General features: G+C 36.9%; 1 protein-coding gene across 2 annotated transcripts; it reads right to left on the bottom strand.

Moving 5' to 3' along the window:
* On the bottom strand, positions 1-27439 carry RB195_025598 (uncharacterized protein; the record flags this gene model as incomplete). 2 transcript variants are annotated; one of them, XM_064213817.1, is made up of 13 exons in its annotated part: positions 1-128; positions 2255-2333; positions 2396-2507; positions 3094-3353; positions 4205-4287; positions 4523-4645; positions 10158-10270; positions 11561-11667; positions 12918-13044; positions 17636-17713; positions 24433-24580; positions 27182-27269; positions 27365-27439. In XM_064213817.1, the coding sequence occupies 13 exons, from the start codon at positions 27437-27439 to the stop codon at positions 1-3; spliced, it is 1521 nt and encodes a 506-aa protein (XP_064069698.1). The 2 variants fall into 2 exon arrangements, with proteins under 2 accessions (XP_064069698.1, XP_013294279.2); XM_013438825.2 differs by lacking the exons at positions 17636-17713; positions 24433-24580; positions 27182-27269; positions 27365-27439 and adding an exon at positions 15496-15638.

The raw sequence follows: 27439 nt of genomic DNA on the forward strand, positions 1-27439 counted from the left end.
TCATTGTCGCCAGTACTGTTCATGTTGTTGTCCGTCACCCAAATCATGCATGGATGATTGTCCGAGAGATGGTTGATCGATAGTGCTTAATACAGCCGAAACGGGTAGCCCCATACTCGATCCGAGACCTAAAATTAAATATATTATAAGTGAGAATACAATAATCGAAATAAGAATAGACCAAATAGATAATGGAACACATTTCTCCGTAGAAATTTTCGTACCAAAATAATTTAGCAACACTGAAGAGATGAGATGAAGAACGATAATAGTCAGAACGTTACATCATAAAGTATGAAGTTTGTGGATTTTCGGGTAAAGTAGGTCAGATTTTTAGAGTTTTCGTTCCTCTCGTTTCACGTAAGTTCCCTTGATTACAACGTTGTTACTTAAAATAAAATCTCGTATATTTTCATGTTTTGGTAGTCTGGAATTTGACTCGTCTGAGATTCCTGATCTAATTTTGTTTTTCTTGTGAAACGAATCCATGAAAGTCCTGCCGCATGGTACTGGAAAATCCTCACATTTTTGGAAAAGCACTGGAAAGCTCTGTCTCATACAAGTAGAAGTGGTTGCGTACTTCTTCTGTAAGGTGGCCACTTCAAATTTGATGACCGCCATTGAACGTGCATTTAATTCGTTACGTTCAAACTGAGTCTGCGTCAACGCATCACGTTGCACGAAAATTCGCGCATCTTCGTGCATCACCTATTTTTTTTAGTGAAGAAATTATGATGAACACAGCTACAACATTTTTTCCAGTGAAATGTTTGAAAATTAAAAAGCTTTCATCTTGATGTTGAAAACATTAACAAAGATTTTAGAGGTTCAAATCCTCATTCGCATCACAAAAATATTCCATCCAGGAATTTTTAGAAACGGGTCAAATTTAACGAGAAAAGACCACTTTCTCATTGCTTAGTGCTCTGTTTGCTCTCCAGAAGGATACGTCTGGATTTTAGTTGAGAGTCCGCTAGTTTTCCTAATGAACGCTGTAGACATCATTTCTGAGTCCACAGTACCGAATTTCGCTCGCTTTCACTTGAATTCTTAGAGGAAAGAAGTATTACAAAACGAATTTCAGGGAACTGATCTAAAACGTATTGATTTAGACCGGTTGTGCAAATTGTGGTCCCCAAATTTTAACTATCTTCGCAAGGGAAATTACTGTTTTCCACATTTTTCATTATGGTTCGATACCAGCTGGTTCTGAAAGCCAATTCTGACCTGGTTTGACAATAAATTCAATTTGTGCTTATATTAAATAACTGAAGTCCCAGGGGCCAACAAAATAATGACAAGCGACAAACTTTAAGCCGTCTAAAGTTCCTGAATGCAGCATTAAAATGACAGTTTTTCCCTCGAAAAAAGACTCAGTTTTTCCCTCGAAAAAAGAGTCCGTGGTGTACTCATGGATACGTACATTTTGGGATGTATCGTCAGTTCAAAGCAACTGGTAGGCTGATTAGAAAACTACTAGAAAATTGTGTAGTAACGTAGAAGGACCCGGCAAAAGCATCCCGGTAAGTTGATAGAAATGCGGATAAGCTTAGATTGTGGTCTTACAATACAGCCAGAAATACAAGCACCATACAATCGTGGGAATGCGATAGTGTGTTACGATTTTATGGCAGCGGCGCACGCCAGATATGGCGGGATGGTCTCGGGACACATACACACATACAGACAGAACTCGTTTGACGATCGACGATTCAAAAACACTTGTACCGCCTGAAGTAGCAATAAACCTACAACCGGGCACGAATAAATCTTTGCCCACAAGAGAACTTCTCGCAATGTGAACGAGAGCGGTGTCATGAAAGCGTCCAAGTACTGTCTGTCTACTTTGCACTCTGGAAGGAACCAGATACGCTCGACGGATGACGTCGATCGATGAGCGTCGTACAGAAAATGAATTCCCCTTTTTTAGAAGTACCCAACGTAGAGTCAGATGGCAAATAGATGATGATGTTTTCTATTTGTAGGATCGATGCAAAACGTTCCGATCTTGTGGTGAGACAACTGTCATCAAGCGTTATCGCACATGGCGCTTGATCTCATTCCACCCCCAAAAAAATGTCTTAGTGGAGACGAAATCTGAAGTGACACCACCGCACCTGGCGCGATGCACACATTGCGTACAAAGCGCACACACGCACACATACAGCTACGGTAAACGCTGAGAAAATCATCGTCAGAAAACGGTATCAATGTGAATATGAACGTGAAATTAACGCGATAAAGTATAAATTACCTCCAACGGATGTTGTGGTAGGATTCATTGACGGTTGAAATGACGGTCCACCGCTGGTTGGCATTGCTCGAGCGTATGGCTTAAATTAAACAAAAAAATTAGCAAACGGTTCAATCCGAAACAGGATTTTGTGCATCTCACATGGAATGCGTCATAGGGTGATCGCGTGCTCGCATTGAACATATGATGTGAGCTGAAATCTGCGGTTGGCTGATACGGTGCCATGCCAAGTCCGGCATTGGCGAAACCAAATCTAGAATTAATAAATATTATTTTGTCCAGAAAAGTATAGGAAAACAACAGAAAACTGCCCGCACCGGACTGTCATAAGTGGTTGATATTTTTTGAAATTTTTATGTCAACATAAATGTGCTCAAGTCCTTCTCGACAACCTTGAAAAAACGCTCACAATGACTGTACTTATGGACCCAACTTATTTTCGGTGAGCATCTTCACAAAAGTTCGAGTGACTCAGTAACAACAACACATTTCTCTATTCCCAGAAGTTTTTTTTTTCGAGATGTTCAACTTTCCTACAAAAATTCACAACTTATTACAGTTAAAGTTTGCAACATCTTTTTTCTTCTACAGAATGTAATACTAAATGCAAAGCAAGAATGGTCCGAATACTTCCAAGCTCAGGATATTTAACATTTTGCGTAGCAGTATATGTAATAAGACAGTAAAGCCGACAATTAGAGAATAATTTCTCGTAGTTTTCCATACTCCCTTACTGCTCACATTTGTATCAAAAGCAGAAAAAATATCTGAGGCATTTTCTTCATTTTGTAAGCAAATGATCTCACAAAGACTGGAAATAATACCAACGATAAACTTACGCATAAGGATCCATTGCTTGTGGGGCTAATCCAGGATACATTTGACCAGTAGGCGGCACAAAACTTGTGCTAACTGCTGTCGGATTAGGTGGGAAACGATTTGGTGGTGGTGCTGGAGATCCGTCGATAGCACTTCCGGGACCCGAACCCGTTGGTGTTGGTGTACCATTTGACATCGATGTATCCACAAGACCGCCTGGTCGCTTATTTCGTAGCTTTTCTTCCCGCCTCCATTTTGCACGGCGATTTGAAAACCAGACCTAAAATAATTCACCGTAATTCACAATGGTCAACAGCTGCCCACATATACGGTGTCGACAATTCTTAAATGATTCGAATGTTGAATTCAGCGCTCTAATCAAGATAAATGGTTCGGAAGTGGCAAAATATGCTTTGCACCTGGCGCTTGCTACATTTTGAGGATAAAACAATGATTCCGCCTTTTCTTTTCTATTTCCTCTTTTTTTTGGAAGCGAATCCTCATCTTCAACGTATGTGATGTTCGTTGCGGAGGTCACGAAACTATTTTGACGTGGCAAGACTGAAAAGGACAGGACAGACATGCGGACAGGTTAAGAGCGTTATCAGGATGATTCTGAGTGACATGCAGTCGCGCAACGAGCGTTTCCAACTGACAGCGCTTACTCCTCAAGGTTGCCGGAAACTGTTCACGCTACTTTCTGCGCAAGATATCCCTCCAAAAGTACCGCTAAACAATTACAGCTCGTCTCGTCTGCTGTTTTTTTTCTACCGTGTGAATGCCGTAACTGATATCGCCGTTTTCTTTTATAGCGCATCTCTGAATTACTTCTCAAAGTAGTAAAAGTGTTCAAAGTTCGTTGACGTCCACTTTTACGCACAAGTTAACGAAAGAAAGAACTGATCACGTCAAGATCTTATCGTTTGACCGTTCAAAATTGTTCGTAACCATTTCCTATGATATACGATCTGCGCGAAACCATTCAGACCATAGTGTTATGCAATTCTTATGGGCTATTATAACAGACGAAGAGGTGATCACGAGGGACTATAGGTACGATCAAATACACGTACAAAAATGCAGAAATTTCCCAGAGCAAAAATGAGAAAAATGTTGATGAACACAAATTACCTGTATCCGTGCTTCAGGAAGTCCTATTTTTTGAGCGAGTCGTTCCCGAGCGAAAACGTCTGGATAGTGTGTTCGTTCGAATTCTAAAATACAGATGAACATTATGGAATGAATCACATACACACAAGAAAACAAGCAAATGAACGTCGATGTCTTGAGTGTTTGTTCCAATAAAAGGGGAAACATGTTGCGCCGGCAATAACGAGGAACGTCTCTATCAACAAAGGACTCAAGTGTGTTCAATTGAGTTCACTTCGTATTGTTACAACAATCACAAGAGTAGAAAAGAAAAAGAATGAAGCGAGAAGTAATGATTACCTTTTTCAAGAGCTTCAATTTGTTCCTGACTGAAAGACGTGCGGTTACGCTGTAGTTTTCGTTTAAGTCGCATACGTGCAGCTGCGTCCTCATCTGGATCATTCGGTGGTTTTTGATCGTCATCTAAAACAATGAACATTATCACATAAAGTTTATGAATAAGGATAAGGTCCCGATTTTTCCTTGCAACTAGCAGCGGGACTAGGGCACAGTTCCGGTGCCGTCCTACGTCGTCTTCACCAGAGCCATTAGATTATACGGAAGTCAGTGGTGTCGACCGGAAGGCGTTTAAGCGCTATTAGCGCCTAGCTTCCTGTCGCTACTCGCCTAATGCAGTGTTATTCCAACGACGTAATTCAATCAATTATCGGACAGATCGTATACACAATTCGTTTCACTCGTTCGCAACTCTTAATTCGATTATACTGCGTGCGGTTGTTTGTTAGTGCAATCAGCATTCGCGGTTAAATTGTTCGAAATCATAGCGACCATAAGCGAATACGGCAGCTAGATGAGAAGTATATGACGTTGAGCTTGAATATGAGGAGGAACGTGAGTGGCACTACCTTTCAGAGGTCTAGTGCGTGTTGTCGGCCTCCTTGTCGGAGGCTTGAGGGGCAAGGTGGTGGCCGATATCATCTCTCGACAGAGACTGATAGCGTGGAGGCGGGTCAGGCAGGCTGGTGGCTGGCTGGAGGATGCTGGTGGTGGTGGTGGTGGTGGTGGAGCGGCCGCCGTAAAACGGCCGGCGAACTAGTAGGGCGCGCGCTCTCAGCAGTCAGTAAATACTCATGAGTCACTTCCTTGCTAGCATGTGTCGAACTCAACGGTAACGAACCTCCTCACTCCTTACTAAATAAATGGCTTCGTGCAGTGGTACTAGAGTACTGTACAACGCAGTGGGCTCGTGACACCGCTGTGATTGGACGCTCGCGTTCAGTCTACCACTGCAGAGCTCGATGATCCTCTCAGCAAAAGCTGCGGTGAAATCCACAGCGTAGATCATCTAGTTCAGTGCACGAATGGCAAAAAGCTCCATGATAGGGTTTAAATACAGAGTAGTGGCGGTATATGTTAGCATTTCATGCATCGCAAATGTAATTTCTGGCGACAACAGGTGTGACAAACACGTGCGATCCCACAATCAACAGTAATCATGAGTGTTTTAATAAAATGAAAAAGGACTGGATTGCTTAACTCGAACTGAAAGGGACCTGTCACATCGCGGCACGACGTCCGTCAGTGAGTAGTGCGGGTCGACATGACGATGCATTTCGTGTGTAGCTTCCTACTCCTAGCGTATGGACCGTGCGGAAAACGGAAGCCGGAGACGAGGATGGACAACGTGCGGAAACACGCGCGTCCACTGTCACAAGCAATCTGGATCACTTGAGCAAAAACTGATGTGCGGCGCGCGCGATGAGAGAGAGAGAGGAACGAAAGGAAACCGGGCCGGACTCCGCCTACCACCGTAGCCCACCAACCAGCGTCGAGTTGCACCACCTGCTACCAACCCATACAGAAGCAGTACAAGCAATAACAGTACGTTGGCAGTGACCAGAAGTGTCCAGACATATGGCTACAGTCTCAAATGGATGAAAGACTACGATTTTGGCTCGAGTCCAGCGACGATTTTCTTATAGGTAATTAGTACTCAAATAATGTATACACCGAACATAACATGGAAATCGTCTAGGAATGCACTGTTCGTCCTTCTGCAGTCGAGTTCTTCCATCATCACTGATTTCTCTATCAGGAGCTCAGTCATGCGCAAAATTGATGCGCCGCGCGTTACTGTGTAATAAATAGAACAATACCCTTCATCGATAGATTTATTTGTAATGACAGCGAGGTTCAACTTGCAAGCGAAGAAGTATTACTTGTTAAAAAGAACGAATCAAAATAAGACAAGACCAGCTAAATGTTTCTTTTCAGCCCAGGAAAAAAATGCGAAAAAAATGCGGAAAAAAAATGCGGCGAATGTATTTCATAAAACAAATGGATTTCAACCGAATTTCCACAGCAAAAGAAAAAAGATGCAGATCTCCCTTCCTATTTTCGTTGATATTCGTCAAGGTAGTCTTTATTGCAACCCGAGGCACCCCGCAGGTTTCTGTCACCATGTGAACAGAATAAACGGCCTAGAATTCTATTGTGGGAAAAAATGTTGGAGAGGAAATATTTTTCCACTGGTCGCAAGCCTTTCTTTGCAGTTAAAAAGCTACCAGTACTGTTCAGTTCTTATCATGTATAAATAACAGGAACTGCAGAAATCTTGGCGAATCTATGCGTTTCTTCCTCAAAATAACTCGGGAACAACCTAACAAATAACAAAATAGCGGTTTTTCACAATTTTAGAAATTTTCAATTCTAGGTGATTAAAAAAAAGTCATAATTTCTCAAAAAGACGAGTTAGCATAGTGAAAGTGACGAAATATTACAAAATGACCAATTTGACAGGTTTGTAATATATTTCCTACAGGGAAACGAAAAGAATATGGTGTAAATACATGTAATTACTGTAGTGTTCTTTATAAATTTCACAGGACAACGATGCATGAAGCATGAGAAGAAATTCAACTGTGATGGATTCCTGGATAAGCAGTCAAGGATAAAACGAAACACTGGAGATAGCATGTTGTTGTAGTTGTAGCTGAACTCCATTTGGAAGCAAATGTTCTTTAGCTTTTGGTTTTAATATAATTGCTGAGTGCAAATTCTCCGCAAACCTTTACGGATGCAGTGAATAAGATAGAAAACGGATCAATAATTGCGCTCTAATGAGTCGATATTGCTAACGTTTTGTTCAATAATCAAATCAATAAGATTGGCATAGATTAAATCCAAAAACAGATACAATGATACAGGATAAGCACACCGTAGGTCTTTCAACAATCCAGAAATTTTTGCAAAAAACACCAAGTAAAATCGATTAAGCATGACGTAAACAGGTTCTGCCAAAAACCACAAATGTTTGGTGATAAAAAAGTGGTCCAATAGAAAAAGATATTTTGTACAGTACCCTCTAGTTCGAACTTGAACGTTGTGAGTTTCGCGCAACCTTCACTCGCATACTGTAGCCAGCCCTTACAACCGGTTTCGTCCGACCGTGCCTAATTGCCGAACTAATAATATTTGTCTTAAAGTCAATGCCAATTGTAAAAAAGAAATTTGGGGATAGAAATTAAATGCTCCAAAAAAACACATTGAACATTTAGAATTAGCGGTACTTGAATAGGATGACGAACATACAGATATCAAGAGCTGCAAATAAATCCTTGAATGAGGCACGTGCGATCGGACTAGACTTTAGCTCTTTTAATATCCTTGCAAATGTAAGAGCAGGGACAAAAACCACAAAGAGTGCTTCTTCGTTCCTTCCAAGTGATAATAGGCAAAGTCTTTGATCTTACGAGAAACGTCTTTTGTTGACTCATACATAGAAATAAGCTCTCCCGAACATTTCAGGAATTGTCTGAACATTAGAATTTCTGAAATAGAAGCCTAGAAATTTTCATTGTTACTTAAAATTCTAGCAGAATATTCAAGGAAACCAACTGAACTTTTTGTTTTTTCTCCGTGCAATTTAAATTTCTTATTGCATTTGCAGTAACCTATACTGTTTCATTTGTTATTTTAAAAAATAAAAACAAAAAGGACATTGCCAGAGAAAGCTGGCATCTTAGATCTTTAGGCTGCACAGAAAATTGTTTCCTATGTGAATGTGCATTTATATCTTTAAGAAATCCCAAATGTACTGGGAAGCCTGCTGTAAAATGAGTTGTAAGCTTTCAAATCGTACAAATCATAATTACATTACATTACATAATCATGGCTATATTCTGATATCAAGTTGTGGTATCCATTCAAATTTGAAGAGCAGATAACAAGTACACACAGTTAGTAAGCAGAACGTGTTAGCGATGAATTAGCACAGAGTTAGGAAACTTCAGGAAGTGGGCAGTCAGTTTCTCGGACATTCCAGGAAGAAAGTATCCTAAGAATCCCAGACCTCATTTCATAAATCACCATCAATAAGTTCAAGAATAAAACTTAACCATGCGATGTTGATGAGATCATCGAATAGTGGGAAAAATAGCTAGACTCAAGTTCGAGTTCAGGATGAGGCTCGAAACATGTTGAGGGTGTGGAGGAAGCGTCAAAGCGTCAATGTCGTAGTAGTAAGCGTGGGAAGGACGGTTAATGTACCGTCGATAGTGTCATGTTGCATCACGGGTCGCCGACTATCAGCCCATACATCGGCCATTCAGCCGGATGATGATGCGGCGCTGGTCGTCGGCTATTAACCTGACCGGTAAAGCACCAACAGCTGTCAGCAGCTCATCATGTTCACCCCGCCAACCGCCGCCCATCCTTCGCTCGATATGCACATTCATCCAACCACCTCACCGTTCAGTTTTCAACTTCATGATGAACGCAGAGCTCCCATCACACTCCATTTTCCCTAACGCCCTTACCGCTTCGCACTTATCGTCACCAACCAATCATTGTGCGATGCAATCGAGATTTATTTCAGATTAACAAATCTTGCACCAATTACGAATAACGGACACTTTTTCGAATGTTCCCGAAAACATCGGCCGACATCAACAGACTATGTTAAAAAGTGTCCGGATTCTTTTGTCCGACTGCAGACCTGTTTCAAACCTCCTTTTTCCGAGAAAAAAACTTCTCTCAGAAACTTTGGCGTCTCTGTTTTTTTCTCGTCCAATTTAAACGACTGTGACTTTATGCTAGGAAACCTGACTAGTTGGTCATTTTTATGTGGGAATGAGCACAAGCTTCCTCCATGATTCCTTATCAAACACTAATAATCTCTCTAACTAAATAGAAGAATCAAGAATTCATTTGTGAAAAATTGGGAGTTTTGCCCTGTGGATTTTCCGTTTTCCATGCTTAAATATTCGTAAAAACATGTCTTCAAAGTGACTCTCGAATGAACTTATCGATTTTGTCTGTTATAGACCTTTCATATAGTGAAATGCTTACGGATAAAAGAAAAATTCAGCAATTCTGTGTACAAAATTAAATTTTCTTAGGTGCTGAATGCTTTGGTAAAAGATATGGACTTTGAAAACAGATTCGTAACTATGATTTTTATTTGATGCTCAATCATCGCAGCATAAAATTCTGGATTTCTTCGTGAAAGCTTATCCCGTAAAAGATGAGTTAGCCGGAGATTAGAGTACAACTGACATCGTTCCATACCTACATTTAATTTGAAAAGAATGGATCAAAATAGGACAAAATTCATGGACTTCAAAGTGATATATAATTGGATAAGGCTACTGGATTAGAACAAAACAAAGAAGTACGGAAAATGTGTTGTAGAGGGAAATAACTTCAGTTGGGGAAAATCTTGATTAACAGAGAAATGACAGCAAAAGGGGCATTTCGTTACTGTTTTAGATACTTATAGAAATTTTTCTGAAAGGAAACAAAAATTCGGCTCTACTCAGATCACGGTTAGTTTATTTTTAAGTATCTTCATTATCATTTAGTACTGCAAAACTGGGTATGGATGTATATTTGTCCTAGCGATATTTTCTGTAGGATCCATAGTACCCCGCATACAGTCTAATTATATTTATTTACGCATTTTGAATGTACATACCTGGATCTTTCTTAGTTTCAACAGGTGCTTGATGAGGAAGCGATGAAAACGGTGTAAGACCAACTCCAGGCATCGGCATTGTTGTCCACTGATTATACCACTGTCCAGAATATCTGTAAAAGTACGATAGTAAAGAAATTAGCGGAAAAAAACAAATAAATGGATCTTCTTCTGTTTGTCTAAAGATTAGCCAATAATGGACAAAAAGGGAAAGATTAATGTGACTTGTCTGGATGTGTTTGATGTAACTTTTGAAATCCTATCAATCGCTTAGACAAGGTTCTTGGTAAGATTCACGATAACGACGGAAATGAGGAGAACGACAGATTATAACATCCAGAATTTTTCTTTCTGATGAGTAGTGAGTGAAGATGAAAAATTTGGATCAGTAGAAAGAATATGAAAATTCTGGAGCGATATAATTTATAATATACATGTTTATGACGAAAAACTAATGGATTGGGACGATGACAAGGGTTGTTGCCTCCACCACCGTAGCAGAAATGCGAAATGCGTAGCCGATTGGAGGAAGGTGTGCGGAAGATGTCTAAGTGGACCTCCAACGCGACCACTTAGCGCCACACGTAAAGAACATGACCATCATCAGCACCTGGCTGGCTGATTACGAGAACGTAGGAGCTTATTAATATTTTCAGCAGCTCGAGAAAACCTTGGAAAATGCCCTTTTTTTTCTTTTTTGAGTTTGCAAGTAAATATTTCTTTTCTCACTTTGAAACAGAATTAGCAGCTCATACAAGTAAGAGGGATAGAATCAGGAGAAAATTAAAATGGAAAAATGTCCGATTTTTAAAGAATTATCATTCAAACCCTTTGTCAAACCTCCGATTTTTTAGCGGTGACCTCATGGATTTTGAGGATAACAACCAACCTATAATTTTATTGGATTCTGACGCGATGCTCATACATTAAGCGCACGGTATTGTCTATTATTTATTTACGGATGAATTAGGTTAAAACTAGTACAAAAAATCCTTTGCGAAAGATATTTTCGCAAGGAAATGACAGAGTTATGTGGATGTTTTTATAATGTTGTGGACGATTTGTTAAAAATTCATGTTTATCTCAAAAGCTGAATTCCTAAAATTCAAATAAATGGAATAAAGAAGGTGAATGTGCAGAATCTGCATAGTATTTGCCGGTATTAGTATAGTATTTGCCTCGCATATATTATTTCCTAGTTTGTGGAGAATTTTGCAAAGTATTACACTATTCTGGTTTGTAATTTGACAGAATAAGATTTATCTAATCGAATTTTCTTAAATATATGTGTAAATACCAAGGAAAAAGAGAGAGGGAGTGAATAAATGAAGAGGGAGTAAATTTTGAATTCTAAACTAGATAATTTGAACGAATAGAAATTATTTTGGTGGTGTAAAACTTACGCCAGATTTGGATCCACGAATCGTAGACGATCGTAGAAGTCGGTCTGCATAGCTTGTTGCTCTTTACGCGCAGCCAAGTTACGTAGGACTCGATTGATGGAGGAAACCTAAACAGGAATATCGTTGAATCAGCTTTATGATCTTTATGAGATGAGGTTGGCACGTTAACATTAATCGCTTTCCTCTCTTCCGAACTATTGCTCACATAACTGGATATTTACTCTAAATAATGCTAATGTGCATGCGTAGAAGAATCAATGGATTTCTTCCCCCCGAAAAAAAAACGAATAGCCGACAAAATTCCCCGTAAATTGCATATTAAAAGTGAAAAATCAAAGTAAAACGTGAAATGGATGACGTCCTTGAGGAGTATTGGAGAGTCTCGACGCAATGAAGCCTGAAGATGCTTATCGCGTTCGAGTGTAAAGTTGGCGGCAGTCAAACACGCTTGTTACAACGCGATGATGTGGTGTACGGTAGGCGAGTGATGGTGATGGGCGAACTGTTGAATTGGTATCGAAGAAAACAAAAGCGTCGTCGTCGTCGGATACGGTAGTCGGGTCGAACCATACGACACATAAGAACACTACGTAAGAGACAAAGACACATGAACATAAACAATACATCAACACATGTTGTACACAAATCACGTACAAAACAATGAGTTAACTTCAGAAAAAAAAGGCAAAATAAGGCTGGAATTTACCTAACAAAACACAATGTTCGAATAATTATGGACGTTTCGAATTATTCGATCGCATACATGAGGATAATGAAGAACGTACAAAATACGTGCACGGAATGTACATATCCGAAACAAAAATACTATCCTTATTGTCGTAATCGTAGCGCACATCGCCGAATGTTCCCCTGTCTAAGACTTCGTTTTAGTTTTTCATGGATTTCTACGCGAACATCATCCGTACCGACAGTAAGTGCATGTTACACACTCTTACAGAGAACCCTTTAAACGTGACTGAAATGACGAACCGAACGTTCTAGTCACGTTAACGGAAACATGACGTTGGTGAAGAAAATAAGTAGATCAGAACATTTCACCAGATGTTATACCTAGGGAATAAAATGTTAATTCACATCCAGAGAAAAATCTAGGAGAATCAGGGTGTATTGTCTACTTGTGTTGAGTTAAGACTGTCGCCTACAGCCGTGATTTTCCTCCGGTTCCCGCAACGATAACTACAGAAATTCAAGAAGTTCTATTTAGATAGTAACCCAGGAGTCATATAAAGTTGCATGTAAAGTTGACGTTTGTAAATGTTTCAAAGTAAGATATTCTGGGATAAGTCAGAAAAAAAGACATTCTCTCCAAAGCGTTAGCTGAACAGCATTCACTCACACTCGGTATGGTATCCTGGGAGCATATATGATCCGTAAGCAATTTGTCGCGGATCTCCCATGCGAATATACTTGGCTGTTCCCGTTTATACTCTTCGATCTTCTCCACTACGTTATTTGTTGCCACTCTGAAAGTGCGTTTTATCATGAAATTAAATTATCATCGAATTATTATAATATCGGTGTCCAAAAACTATCTGGAGAATAGTGTTAGAACCTAAAAAATGATAAAACTCATTAAAAAAAAGTGAGTATAGACGATTAAATATAAATTTTGGTATTTTCTGGATTTTTTCTCTTTAATTTGTTGTGTGTTTCAGTTTATTTCGAAGACTTTCAGATAAACGAAGAATTAGCGTTTAGATTTCCCCGACTAATTTTTCCTCCCAGTTATTTTGATCGTAGGAATTAGCAGTCGGGGCGAGTGTAACGCAGACGGTAAGAGGTCCGCTGTGGCCGTAAGGACCTTGGTTCGAAACACCCCTGTTCCCAACCAAGCCTTTCATCCCTCCGGGGTTGATGGAAATGGTAATAAAGCTGTCTGGGAAGATAAAAACATTGACTTTAGACATCGGCTAGCCCGTTCAGGATCGTTCCTCAAACAATTCTGAATTGAAGTGAACGTCGTGGCGAATCCCGAATGTAATAATTATCGCCGGACACCTTATCCTCTATCCTTTAATTAATTTAATTTCTGACAATTTCACTGTTTGAGAAGTCCTCCAGAGTATTATCTTCTCTGAGAAGTACCAGTTAAACATTTTTCAGGATTTCTACACTCGTCAAAATCGAGTCCTTCGATTTAATACCTTGCCAACTCAGTCTACGTTGTTTACTCGAAATCGATTTTAGCGCGTTTTAAAGAAGAAGAAGAAGAACCAGGACTGTGAAATTATCTCAGGATCAAATCAGACAGTAGGCCGATAAATTATAGGCAATACGAGAATTTTGTCATACTGTTACTTTCCTTGTTTTTATCGGTACACAGCGAGTAACGGTACGTCAAGGTGACATACCAAGAAAGACCGGTAGTGTCTATACATTGTGCGCCGCTGAGCCTATTCTTTCAACATAAACTGGCTGAAAATTCTGAAGTTTTAGAAATTTGGGGAACTTTTTACAAAAGTGTTCCAAAGTGCGCATTAGTTACAAAAATTCAAAAAGTTATTTGCTTTCGCTTTTGTCAGAGGATGAGGGTGAGTCCGTAAGAACAATTGCCGAGCTTGCTATGTTGGAGGAGGATAACACATTTATTTAGAAATTTTTGAGCGGGGTAAAAAAAACTTCGACATATTGTTAAGATTTTCCATGAGCTTAATTACCACTTTGAAAAAATAAAAGTAATTCAAATTTATCCAAATAGAAATTGAGCTCCATAGCATCAATGCCTCGTAGAAAAAACTTTGGCACAAATTCTCCTTCAGCAAAGAACTATTTCGAGCGCTTTTTGAAAAAGGATACTCCGATTTCTTTGAAAAAGAAATGGTTTGTTTAGTAAAAAAAAACGAATAAAATGAGAGAGAACGGTAATCCAGATAATGTAAAGTGTATTTTGTTAACGTGCGATTTTTCACTAAGTAATTTTTTACAAATTAGAAATCTACAGTAGTTTCTCACATATAAAATACAATGAAGAATATAAGAAAAGGCCCTAAAACTGTTGTAATGCCTTCACAATGAATTTAGTTGGTGAAAAAAAAAACCTCATTGCAAAAGAAATAACGGTGTGTGGGAAGACCTTGATCGTCATTAAATGTCTACCGTTTAGTGTCCGTTTGCAAGTGCATTTATGACATAGGAATGTGAAAAACTACTATAAATGAGGATCTCTTTCTTTTTTTATTCTTAACAATCATATAGGAGATTGCCGGTGAGTTTTGTATCATTCCTTACCAATGCCAAAATCATTTAATAGTCACCTGTTGTTATAGAAAGTAATAAATATAATTAATAATTAATCTATCACAGTCATTCTTGCAACGTATTCTCAGTAATACACCTAATTCCACGTTTTTCCCTTATTTCGCATACTACTATGCTATTACTAGTAAACAATTACTCCTAAATTATATATTATAATATTATATGGTTATTTGTCACGTTCATCTGTTTACTAACTGCTCAGTTGTAATCATTCGGAACAAGTTCTTATTTTTCGAATACCTCCTTGTAATAATAAATAATACATAAATAATATAGGTGAACTTAAATCCAGTAATCTTTCAAAGCAATGAACGTAATCTTATCCTTAGCAAAACATAAAAAACCCTTAGATAACCTTTACTTTGGTTGGCTAAAATATGTAGCAACAAATGATGTTTCTGGACAATAATTACTTTGTGTAACAGCCAGGAGCACAAAACTTTCTATCTTATATTTGACATAAATCCGTCATAAATTACTACAATACCTACTTCTTTTGCTGAAGTTATTTTTACAAGGTCATAAATTTATTTTTGGGCTAGGTTGAGGCAATTTTTTAAATTGCTACCTAGAAATGGTGAGAAATACGAACTGCCTTCCTTCATTGGGTACCGTATATCCAAAGAAATCTGTGTTTTTCTTGTGGATATGTTCACCTAACCTGGCGTGACGCATCCGCATCGCGAACGGACACTGCTATCTCCCTTCTCAGAAACATCACCATTAGTTCCTTGTCTCCACAGGCTCCTTGGAGCACCACTGTCCACCCACGCTTCATATGCGTTGCGACGGACGGCATTTAGCGATGATTAAATAATTATGATCTTAAGGTTTCTAATAATAGAAGAACAAAAGAATTCTATAAGTTTCTTCGAAACTGAAGAAGATATAAAACCCCAGACAAATTCTGTGGATTTCATTGATTTGTCGTTACCACCCTAATTTGGAGAAACGTCAAGTTTAGGTTCGAGAAAAAAAGCCGATCCAGTCTTTTCCGATCGTAACAAAAAATTAGACGTCGAACTAATTTTCGTTAACGACTAATTCACACGGTTTGTTCAATGTGTCGTGTATGAGCGTTTAAACTTGAATCAAGTTTAGCCACTTTCAATCGTAAATCGTAATAATTCGGATTAAACCTTCACTGAACAATTTTTAATCCTAAGATAGGTGTGGAATGAAGAAAAATGAATTTAATGCTTCTTGCTGATCACGTCCAGCATTTGTTTCCGAGTAAAACTTTCCTAGCTCTAACTACACAACCTAGTTCTATTGTATGAGTGCATAGTTCCTTCGTGTATAAGTCAAATGGCTGAGTAAAGTTCGCAGATAAACTAGTTTTTTTTTTAATCTACAACATAGAAAATAAATAAATATTTTCGGTGTGTTTTTTTTAACACAGACCAAGTGTCATTCCTAATAAAAAAAAGTGAGGAAGAAATTCTCTCCGTTTGAGAAAAAATTAAATGGGAAAGTGAAACACAGTCCGCTTGTGCTACTTTCAAATTTAGATATATATTTTTAAAACTACCATTGTTTTATAAATTTTATATTTACAAGTGTGTGGGATATTCGTGAAGACAAGATGAACTTTTCTTAAATACCTATGGGAGTCATTTTCAATCATCACAGTTGAAGTTGTTTATTTAAAAAAAAGGTCGGTTAATAGATGCTTTGAAGTTTCCCCGTAACCAGAAAACTGTTTTCAATTAATGTAATAATAAGTTCGTTTATGTCTTAAAGAATGTGGAACCAATTAAATCGCTTCGAAAAACAATCTTAATTCTAAATTGAACAGAACACATAGACTATCAACAAAATGAATTACTACTTCTACTTTTGACATCTTTGTCTAAACTTCTTCTCAACCAAATCAGTAAAACTATAAGGAATTTTTGGAGAAACAGAATAAATTGCAACGATTGTAATAGCTTAATTAATGAAAAATGTTAGGAAAAATCCAAGCGAGCATCGGAATTTGAAAATCATTAGGAGACAAAAAAAATCGCCCACAGTATATTTGTTCTTTCACTCCCTCTCTCTTTCTCTCATTTTTTCTCTCTGTTTCTGTCTCTAACTCTCTCTTCGTCTCTCTTTACCTTTTCACCACCTCGAAAGTAAAAGATGTAAACATGAGGGGAAAAATTTTAAGAGATTTGTTTTAGATTTTTTCTCGAAACGGCAAGTTACAGCAACGGATGAAGCAAGATGAATTTTTTTACTAATTTTTTCTTACTGTTTAAAGTACAAATGTCTCTTGAAATAAGTAAGTAATATTTTGTTTCAGTAAGAGGACCACATTCTCAATCCCGAAGCTTCCAGAAAAAGGGGGCTTAACGTACATACTTCTTTAAAGTTTCCATACCCTAACTTCTAGCCTACATAAGCTTACATTACAGAGGTGTAGTATACGGTGTCTTGAAATTTCCGATACTTATGTGTTAATGTCTCCGGATAGCAGTCCTGAGTAATGGCTATAGTAGACCTCGCCCTTCATTCGATAAATTCATAGTTAAACAAATTTATAGCAGGGAGTAATCCAGTAATTCTGGATACTTACCGCTCGGAATAGCAGTCAATCAAAATGAGAACAAACTATCAGGACTATCTTTAAATGTGACAAAACTATAGTAGTAGTAATAGGCTGTAATTATTATCATGTTGTTAAATAGCAAATTTCAATAATAAATTTCTATGACATTATGCAAAAATAATTGTTTTTCGCTGTTGAAGAAAAAGTCTTGGTGAAAATGAAAGAAAAATAAAAGAGGTGAAGGAAAGAGAATTCTTCCAAACCTTGGTTTCGATCCTCCAATAGCCCGCGGTCGAATTGTACCGGATTCGTAGTAACGACATAGGATTTTCGAAACACATCTGAAATAGAGAGGATGAAAAATGTGAACGTTACTTACTGTTTCGTTCGAACAACTAAATTGCTTCCCATCAATACACATTAATCACGTCAATACACATTTACTTTACTTTAATCTCGAATTTCTGCAGAATTACTGTGAACGACGTGAGATGTTCGTTCGCTTTGTACGCGATAAATTTGGTCGATTCATTTTTTGTCGCTCGTTACTTGAGTTTTCTTTCCTGTTCATTCCATGAATTACTGTAATTTTTGCCGTAATTATCATCTTTTTTTGATTATTCTATTGATTGCTTTGAAACATTAATCATTTTTGCTAAAATTGGAATAAACAAGTAAATAAGTAGGTGTGTTAGCTTATCTCTTGCGCTAAAATTTTGTTATTAAAAATATTTTCCGTTCTTCCTTATATTTGTTAAATAATGTTGTTGTTGTTGGTTCCTGTGTGTTTTTGATAAAAAGCGTTACAATCTCATTTTATATTCTATTCTCGCGTTTTAAGAACACCAAATACATTTCTGCTTGAATTTATCACTATTAGAAAAAAGGAACCCGTTACAAATGCTTGGACCGAATTGGAATTTATGTATTTATATATTAATTCTTCATTCCGTTGACTAGTTGTTTAGTGAAAATCCATGTTTTTTTTAAGGGAAAATGGAATTAATAAACAGTTCCGTATAATACCAACTATGTACTAAGTGCTCATCTTTACGTGATTAACATAGTAGTTGGATCATATCCAAATGAATGATTATTCTAATTTCTGAACCGATCCTTGTTTTAGAAAACTATTCCAGATATCTTGAACTCTAGAAAATCATTTGACAAATATTGATGTTTCCATTATCTATTACCTATTATTATCTATTGTTATCTATTATTACTATCTATTATTATGTATTATTATCATTATTTCCATTGATGACCTCGATAGGTGGTATAGAAATGATAAGCGATGAGTCCAACGTAGGATTGCGGATCGTGTGAAGTGGACGTGAACGCGGAGGTGAGGATGGACGTCTCCTTGTCGCCTATACTCTCTCGATCTACGCTAACGCTCGCCCGCGTTGGCTAAGCTACGATAAAATCTTCACCTTATCGAAGTCTCAGACAGAGACCGCATTGTAGAGCGATCTTCACGTGCACTGCTGTGATTTGATTAGAATTCGTTGATCAACATGTTACCAATATTATTTAAATAAATAACTAAATAAACAAATAAATTCCTAAATTTCCGTGGAAGGATGAAAATTTGACAAGCTTTAGGTAGAACATTAATATGAAATTATGTTTGCTCCTAAAAACATAAGCGACATTGCGGCCTGTTCTCTTCTTCTCTTGGAAACAGGTAAATAAGTCGACTAGTCATTTTTAAATGACCACAAACAAATAAATAAATAGTTAATCCAGCATCTTTAGGTATGAAAGCTGCTATATCCATCGAAAAAGAGTTGCGAGGTCTCTTTTGAAGGATATCACAAAAAATTCCTGTAGATGTAATTTCTCAAAAAAAAAATCACAAAGTTTTTTTTTAAACTAAGTTCTACGATTTAAAGGTGCTACTTAACTATTACTGATTAGTAATCCTGAGCGTTGAAAACGCGTTAAACTTGCGGAGAACACGCTTGACTCATTCTCCTTCGGAACTAGTTGGTGACGCCATCGAAAAATGTGAAATGTTTTCCAGTTTTTTTTTTCACCTTGAGCTGAGTGGATTTATTTTTGTTTTAAACAATATGCTTGAATCGACCGTCTTTTATAACTAGGATATTTTTTATGACTAGAAGTTCTCAAAACATCAATAGACGAACGGCAACCGGATGATTACTAAGTTGAATTCGTCCATACCGGTTCTTTTTTGTTGGTTTCTTTTAAATGTCACATTATTTTGCGGTTCAGCGAACAAATTGTTAAGAAACTTTAGTCAACATTCCTTTTCCCTCCCTCTCTTACATACAGTTTTTTTCTTCTGGGAAAAATTTCATATAAGTGAATTTTCAGACAAAACTACTCTCAGTGTGAAGTACTTACAAAGATTTCAGTAATGTATTACGACTGATTAAGAATATTTAGAGCTTCGAAGTCTTATGCTTATAATGTTTATATTATTAATGGTAGTAAATATAAGGCGAATTTCGAGCAAATTAGAGCATTGCAGAAATGGTTTTTTTTTTTTCAGGAATCACTTCTTCCTTTATACTTCCTTCATCGTTGTTCAGATGTTTCGACATCGATAAAGTTTCCATTCAATAGTGAACAAAGATTTTTTTTTACTGAATTCGCCTTTTATTGTTTTCAATTGCGTTGGAAAACAAAAGGAAACATCAAACTGTCGAAACTCTGTCTAATGTTCCCACTTTCAACGGTCGTTAGTGGAAGAAATTTTCCTAAGAGTGAAGAGAACATACAATACTATGCATGAATATTGAAAAACCGACGGCGAGTGACGGTGCGGCACCGTCGGCCACCGTCGCTTGCTCATAACTGCTCATAAAATGGGAACTTCAGGACAACTCATATCTCATTAGATTCCTCTCTTTGAGATCTATACGAAAACTGACATACTGTTGAGAAAGGAGCAAAATGACTCCAAATATGCGCCAAAAAGCAATAATTGGAACCTAACATCGCCTAAGGTTATAGTTGGAAAAGTGACTCAAACTCAACTGACTTCAGAGACTCAAACTTTCACATTTGGTCAGGACATCAAGAAATTGTCAGAGCAAAGCAAACGAAATTGTTGGTTTGTTATTTTTTGAACGCATTTATGAGATTTTGTTTCTTGTGTAAAATTGCGGTTCGTCCTTACTTTGAACTTTCTAACAAGGAAAGAAGTTATCAAAGTAGTCAAAAAGTTGCTATTGAGAACTTGATTATGTCCGAATTTAGTTCAAGGTAAGGGTTAGTTCAGTAAAAAATTAGAGGATCCAGATTAATCCAAGCTGTCAAACTATTTCAAACGGAAATATAAGATTTTGTGGATGGTTTCCGTCTAGTGCATCCATAATTTTCGCAGTTATTAAGTAATACTTCACCATCACTGGGTATTGGCTACTTAACTGGGAGAAGGAGACAAAATCAAAGTTTGTACCGTTCGTGACTCTTTGGGAAAGCAACATTGATCGATATCTATGTATGTAAGGAAATGGATGTTAAGCATTTTTCTTCGTTTAAACAGCGGTAATTTAATCGTAAAGGTCTTATTTCTAGCATAAATTCTATCTGTTATTACTATAAGAATATTGTTATTTGGTTTTTTCATCCAGTAATATATTACTACATATTACTATTATCTTACTTACTATTATTTACTTTACTATCGTACTTATTTATCAAATTATTATGCGTTGATTAAACAAATAACACCTCGCAACAAGAGTGATCCTCTGCTTCTTCAGTATTTTATAAAACAAAATTCTACGAGAATAAAAATTCCTGACTCAGTCAGGAGAAAAAACCTTACAAAATTCAACTAGTACAGGGGGTTCTCAAATACTTTTTTCGTTTTAAAGACTAAAATGGGTCTAAACCCTTCGTCAACGCATATTTTTGTGTTTAAGTATTAAGAAAAAAAATCAGAAATGAATTTACTTAGATCTTAATTCCTATATTCATCAATTCCTCATTTTTGAATAACATCAATTCTATCGTCCTATGCTTTAACATATAAAAACAAGGAATGAATGATATCAGAACAACGTACTCTTGAAAAATGCCCAGGTATTCTTAGTAAAATGGTGGTAAATTTTACTGTAATTAGTTGGTCATATGAAAGAAAAGAAATGATTAGATCCATGATGAGAGGAGAGAAATAATTTTGATGCTTAAAATAATGTTTTATTTATAATCTGCGTACATAAACAAGCTCCGAAAGCATAACGTCAAAAAAAGTCAAAAATCCTATGCACAGTGTTGTTACATTGCTTTGTCAGTTTGAGTACATATGTCTTACTTCAAATGGATCAATACATAAAAATCAACATAATATATCAATATATCAAATATCAATGTAATATCAATATATCAATCAATATATCAATATATCAATGTCAATATATGAGATCAGTACATAAAAATAAAAATATATACTAAATTGACGGATAGAATCCTACAAATCATTTGAAAGGAGAAAATTTACCGTTTCTCAAAAAAAAAAGATAAAGATGAGAAAAATGAAGAAAATGGTGAGGAATAAAATGTGTGAGAGGTGACGAATTTGAAAATGATTAATGTCGTTATAACATAACTGAGTTGAAGTCTTGTGAACGACTTTACCATCGGTTTTTAAATTTTTATTCATTTTTCCCGTGTAGATTCTTTGTTTTGCTAAGGAGATATTAAAAGACGAAATTACGTTATATAACTGGATAACTTAAAGTGTACATATATCGGATAAAGAAGACATTGAAACCGCATATGACATAAAGTGGATGAACAGATCGGATGCAATGAGGAGTAAAAGAAGTAAATTCAAGCGAAGAAAAAGAGTCCAGAAGGATTAAGGGTCTGCTAGAATAAAGAGAGCAGAGAGAATAAAAAATTCTTTCTAACGATTTACATCCAGAACGATAAGGTTGTCAACAAGTGAATTTTCTACAAATATTATCGTTCATTTCATGAAATTAAAACAGAAACAAGAAGAGAAAAAATAAAAAAGACGCCAATGGCAAACTTGATGGTCTAATCGATTTTTATGCAACTACAAATATTCTTGAAGATTAGGATTACAGGATAATAGCTGAACTCTGCTATAAAAGAGAGTGATTTGAGTTTTATCTCTAGTAGATAATAGTTAAGTGAAATTTTGTTACATTTTTTCACTTTCTACCAAAGTTATTCCGGAAAATTTGCAGGTCTACCAATCAATATTTAGTAAATAAACATGAATCTCTACTTCAAATGATGAAAAGGGTACGTTCGAACATTAAAGTCTTGCCATATTAACCCTCTGTCGAATTTAAGCAGTTCAAATTAATTAACAACATTTAATATTGGCAAAAATGCGAAAGTCCTCAGAACATTCTGAGGATATCGGCACATACATGTGAGATCCAGAATTAATTTTTTTAAACTAATTTCAACTTAGATAACCCCCCATAAGGGCTTCTCTCTGTAAAATGTATAGCTTTATTTCGAGGTGGCAATCCAGAAAATTCGATATTTAAGACCTTATTTGATACCGTAATTCTATTCATTGACTCCTGAATCGTCAACGAGTAGTAAGGATAATATCCTTACAGATTTGCATAAATGAAGGGTATAAAAGTGTAATGGCCACCAATCCGTGCATACTTCCGGTTTCAAAGCTGGAAACTACGGATGGGGTGGCATAGATCCCGTTTCGCTGTTTCGCTGTTTGGTGCTTTCTGAGGAAGTGACTGAAGAATTATTTAAAAGATCATAAAAAAATCATCAATATTAGGCTTTTCCAACTAGCGGAAAGGAATTTCCGTTATAAATGGGAAACAAGACCAGACAAGTGAAGGAAAAATAATAATATATGGCAAATTACCAAATAAAAATTGAATTCAAATGAAAATTGAATTGATTTATAGTGAGGACGTTTGTGTTCAAAAAAATAACAATGAAAATTTTGACGTATATCTAATACGATAACACAACTAGACAAACCAAAATCAAAACAAAAGACATACCGGTAGAGAATTGATCCACAATAATTCCGGATCATTTTTTACATCTCTAGCTGAGTTCTGTTGAAGACTACAGACAGAATGGGAATTTAAAACGTATGTTACGTAATTGTGGAAGATGGAATCCTAGATAAGGATCAGCCGGGAATTTTTGTATTTTCGAATTATTACGTATTATTTTGACAGTCTATGGAGCTTTTACACCTGCCACCAATTCGAATGGTTTGAGTCTCACCTTCACGAGATTCTGTCATCTAAAATACAGTAAACTACTCTCTCTTTATTTCCTCTTTGAACGTTTCTGGATATTTTCACGACAATTTTTAATGTCGTCTAAAGCAGCATTGAACCATAGAAAAATTATTGCATTTTGGATAAGATACGTATTTCAGCTGAAGTTGAAAAAGCACCAAAAAAGGACAACAAGAAATAAAACTCAAGCTTGTTCTGATGCCAAGCTTAAAAGAGTAATAAAAAAATAAAGGTGGGATAAAAAGCAGGAAAAAGAAAAGAGTTCAAAAATACAAAAATTGCTGACTTCCCCTTTAGTGGAATACAAAAACTATTGGTATAAGATTTTAAAAAACAATAAAAAAAACAGCAAAACTGCAAAACTTTGCCGCATGCACCATTTTATTTTCCAAAATTTTATTTTGTATAAATATGACATTTTTTGGACTCCTTGGATTTCACTTTTAAAAGTATATTTCTAATCTTTCGCAGGGGGATTCTGGAAGATCCCTTTTCGCATGAAAGTAGTATATGCCTTAACGTTGTTCACGATACGGAATCACAGATAAAACCATGCAACAAATTCCACACGCTATCAAATTGAAGGCTTTGACCGTATTTTTCCTGTGAACTGCAACAGAATGGAAGAATGGATAGTCATAAAATAAAATGAATAAAATAAATAAAATAAATTTCCTGCGGTGTTACTCTGTTACTAGATTCAATTTGCAGAAGCTCACACTAGTAACAAAGAACTAAAAACCATTCGTATATCTTACAAAGTTTACCAAACAAAGCATGCAGTTAAATTTTCAACCAGTGAAATCAATACTTACCCATTGGAGACTTGAAGAATTCTACTGATATCACAAGGTCGGGCTCCGCCATGAGCAAGTTCGACAATTTTTTGTCGTGTTGTATCCGGTAGTGGACGACCATTCACAAATACACCACCTAACTGATTTACACCGGTGTGTCCTGCATCTGAAATAATTATCTGCTCTCATCAAACCAATGGTACTTGTTGAATTGAAATATTTTTGAAATATGACTACTAATTTTCTAAAAAAGGAAAGTAATGAATGTGGAATGATTTAAGGAGGTATGAGCAGAAAAACTAAGAAAAAGAACAAAGAGAACGACAGACGACCTAAGAGAGGGGAAGCGACAGCATAGTTAAATGAGATTCAGGAATGAAGCTACTATAGACTCCTTAGCAGCACACTGTAAAGATGCCAATTTAGTAGTCTGTTACCTACAGCAGTACTACAATCCACAAAAATTTCGACAAATTTACGTAGACTTCACTTAAAATTAAATATTTTCCCTTATTTGAATAAAATCCTTAAACTACTATCAGTATGCAGCCGTGATTACAGAAAATATGACTTGTACGGATTTCAGGAGCAACATTTCCTCATGTTAACGCCGTTTCAAAAGGAAAATGATGCGAAGATATAAGATCGAACAGACAAAAAACCATGTTATTGATTGCTACAATCCGGAAACTTTGAGGAAAAATCTGGCAAAATCCCTCGAACGAGAAAAATCCACTGAATACCAATGGAGAATTATGCATAGAATCTGTTCTACACAAGATGTTAATCCATATGTAGGAAGACACAAGGAAAAGCTGGAAGAAATGTTTTGTTGCAAAAAATTATTCGAAAAATGTGTTTTGAATGTAGTAAGTGGGAAGTTCTCTCGTAAAAATTGTAGAACATAACGGAACAAAAACCGTCGTAAACAATCCTGATCATTCGAATCCTGAAAGATTAGATTTATCCATAAAACTCCTGGTTCCTATAGTTTGCGTAATTTCCAGCCTATACGTATAGATCTAATTTAAAATTGTCTTCATATAGCCTTCATCTCATGGATTCTTCCTGACACAGTACGTAAGGATAACCTCACAGCAGTGTTGTGCTAGCGAGTCTTAACTTGCCAAATCGATGATGACGAATCACCAGGATTAACGCAACCGTCATAACACTTCTGTTGTGTGGATTCCCACCGCTCCGGTTGACAATCAACATTCTGGTCTGTTATATGGATCCACGTCTATATTCCCCTTATGTCTCAGTTATGAATGAGTGGAGTATTTTTTTTCCTGGATGTCTACTTGTAGCATTAAATCCACACACGGATTTATATGTTTCCACGCAACATGTGGGGACTACAATTATACAGTCATTCGCTGCTATGTTATTGTAGGAGTGGATTGAGCATAATTAAATTTTGTGCACGGGTCAGTGATCGCCGAGGGTGAGTCAGATAAGGTGCCGACCAACGGAAACGTAGAGAACACTTCCCGTGAAGAGACCACGGACAACGAAATATGGGACATACAAGGTGTTACTTAAGGATTACTTCCAGGGTATCCACAAATTATAGCTGGGCATTCAAGTATTAATTTTTATAAGAGAGAAATCGGAAATCGGAATCGAAGGTTGGGAGAAATTAGAAAAAAAATAGAGAAATCTGTACTTATTTTATGTTCGCTACGTCACAATGGAATTCCATGAATCCGAAAAAAAAACAATGAATCAGTAGTGTCACTCATTATCGTATAATACAAAATTTTCTAGTAGATGTAAAAGGACTGTAATTTACAATCTGACCTGAAACGTGCAACTTCCATTTTCTTTAGGTTGAGAAAGAAAAATGAGAAATTTATGAGAAAATATTTTCACGGTGCATTCTAGAAGAATTTATATTCTGGATTAATACCAGATTCTTTATAAAAATGAGAAATTTGGAAAATGAGCAGACCATTGAGTGGATATCGGAAATATTTTGGAATTTCTGAAAATTGCTTAAATTTCTCTGAAGAATTTCTCATTTTTTACGAACTACAGACAATGAACGCCATAATACTTGCATGAGAATCACGCAAAACACTTCACCATGAGAAATGAACCAGGGAATCTAAAACTCCTCCAACCCCAATCCGATTATTTGATTATTTTATGGATTATCTTAACTGTTATGAGAAATCTAGGAAGAAACAGCGGTAAGAGCACAAATAGAAGAATTTTCTACAGCTATTGTGTCCATGTTTGCAAAATTTGCTCCATTTGAAGGGAGAAGAGAAATGACAATGCATGCTGAGCCAGACAGAGTAGATGTCAGACATCCATATTGATTCTACACATCCAGAAAGGAACGATGAAATGTTAAATCGGGGCCTCAATCAGCAGGAATAAAAAAGTGCCAAGATAATTCCTATTGTCTGCATACAATCAAATTCTGATGTTCACTGTGCCTTTTAGAAGAATTTGTATTTTTTGCTTTGATACCATATTCGGTCCTCATCCATTTTCCTCCTGCATCACCAAGATGTTCTCCGATTTCGTATCGATGTCATGTCAAGACAATACCACCCGATTACGGTTACGTCAACAGCAACGATCCACAATCTGTGTATGAACGTGTAAAAGGCGCCGCCTTGGAATTAGCATAATTCTAGCATTAGCTGACCAGCTCGGATCCCATATGGGATTCGGACGTACGTACGTCAAATTCACGGCGGGATATCATACGTTGCGGATCCCCTTTCAGAAGTGCTAACCCCTTACGCAACACCTAGAAATCGTGGTAAGTGGGCCAACATTGAATGCGTGAAGTACTTGAAGTCTGGAATCTGTAAGTCACTTGGCAAAGTGCCATCGTCCTAAATTTCTCAGCTCAAGCATACATAAGCCTTAGCTCGAGTAGTTTTGCGATCCATGACCATCGCGACAGGTGTTACCCGACACATCGACACACCACAGCAATTGTGCTTGGGCTGGGAGCGCTTCGCCTCATAATGCCCGGCGGTGTTTCCTGAGTGAATGTGCGCAT

This window comes from Necator americanus, chromosome X (genome assembly GCF_031761385.1).
Source record: "Necator americanus strain Aroian chromosome X, whole genome shotgun sequence".
NCBI classification, from domain to species: Eukaryota; Metazoa; Nematoda; class Chromadorea; order Rhabditida; family Ancylostomatidae; genus Necator; species Necator americanus.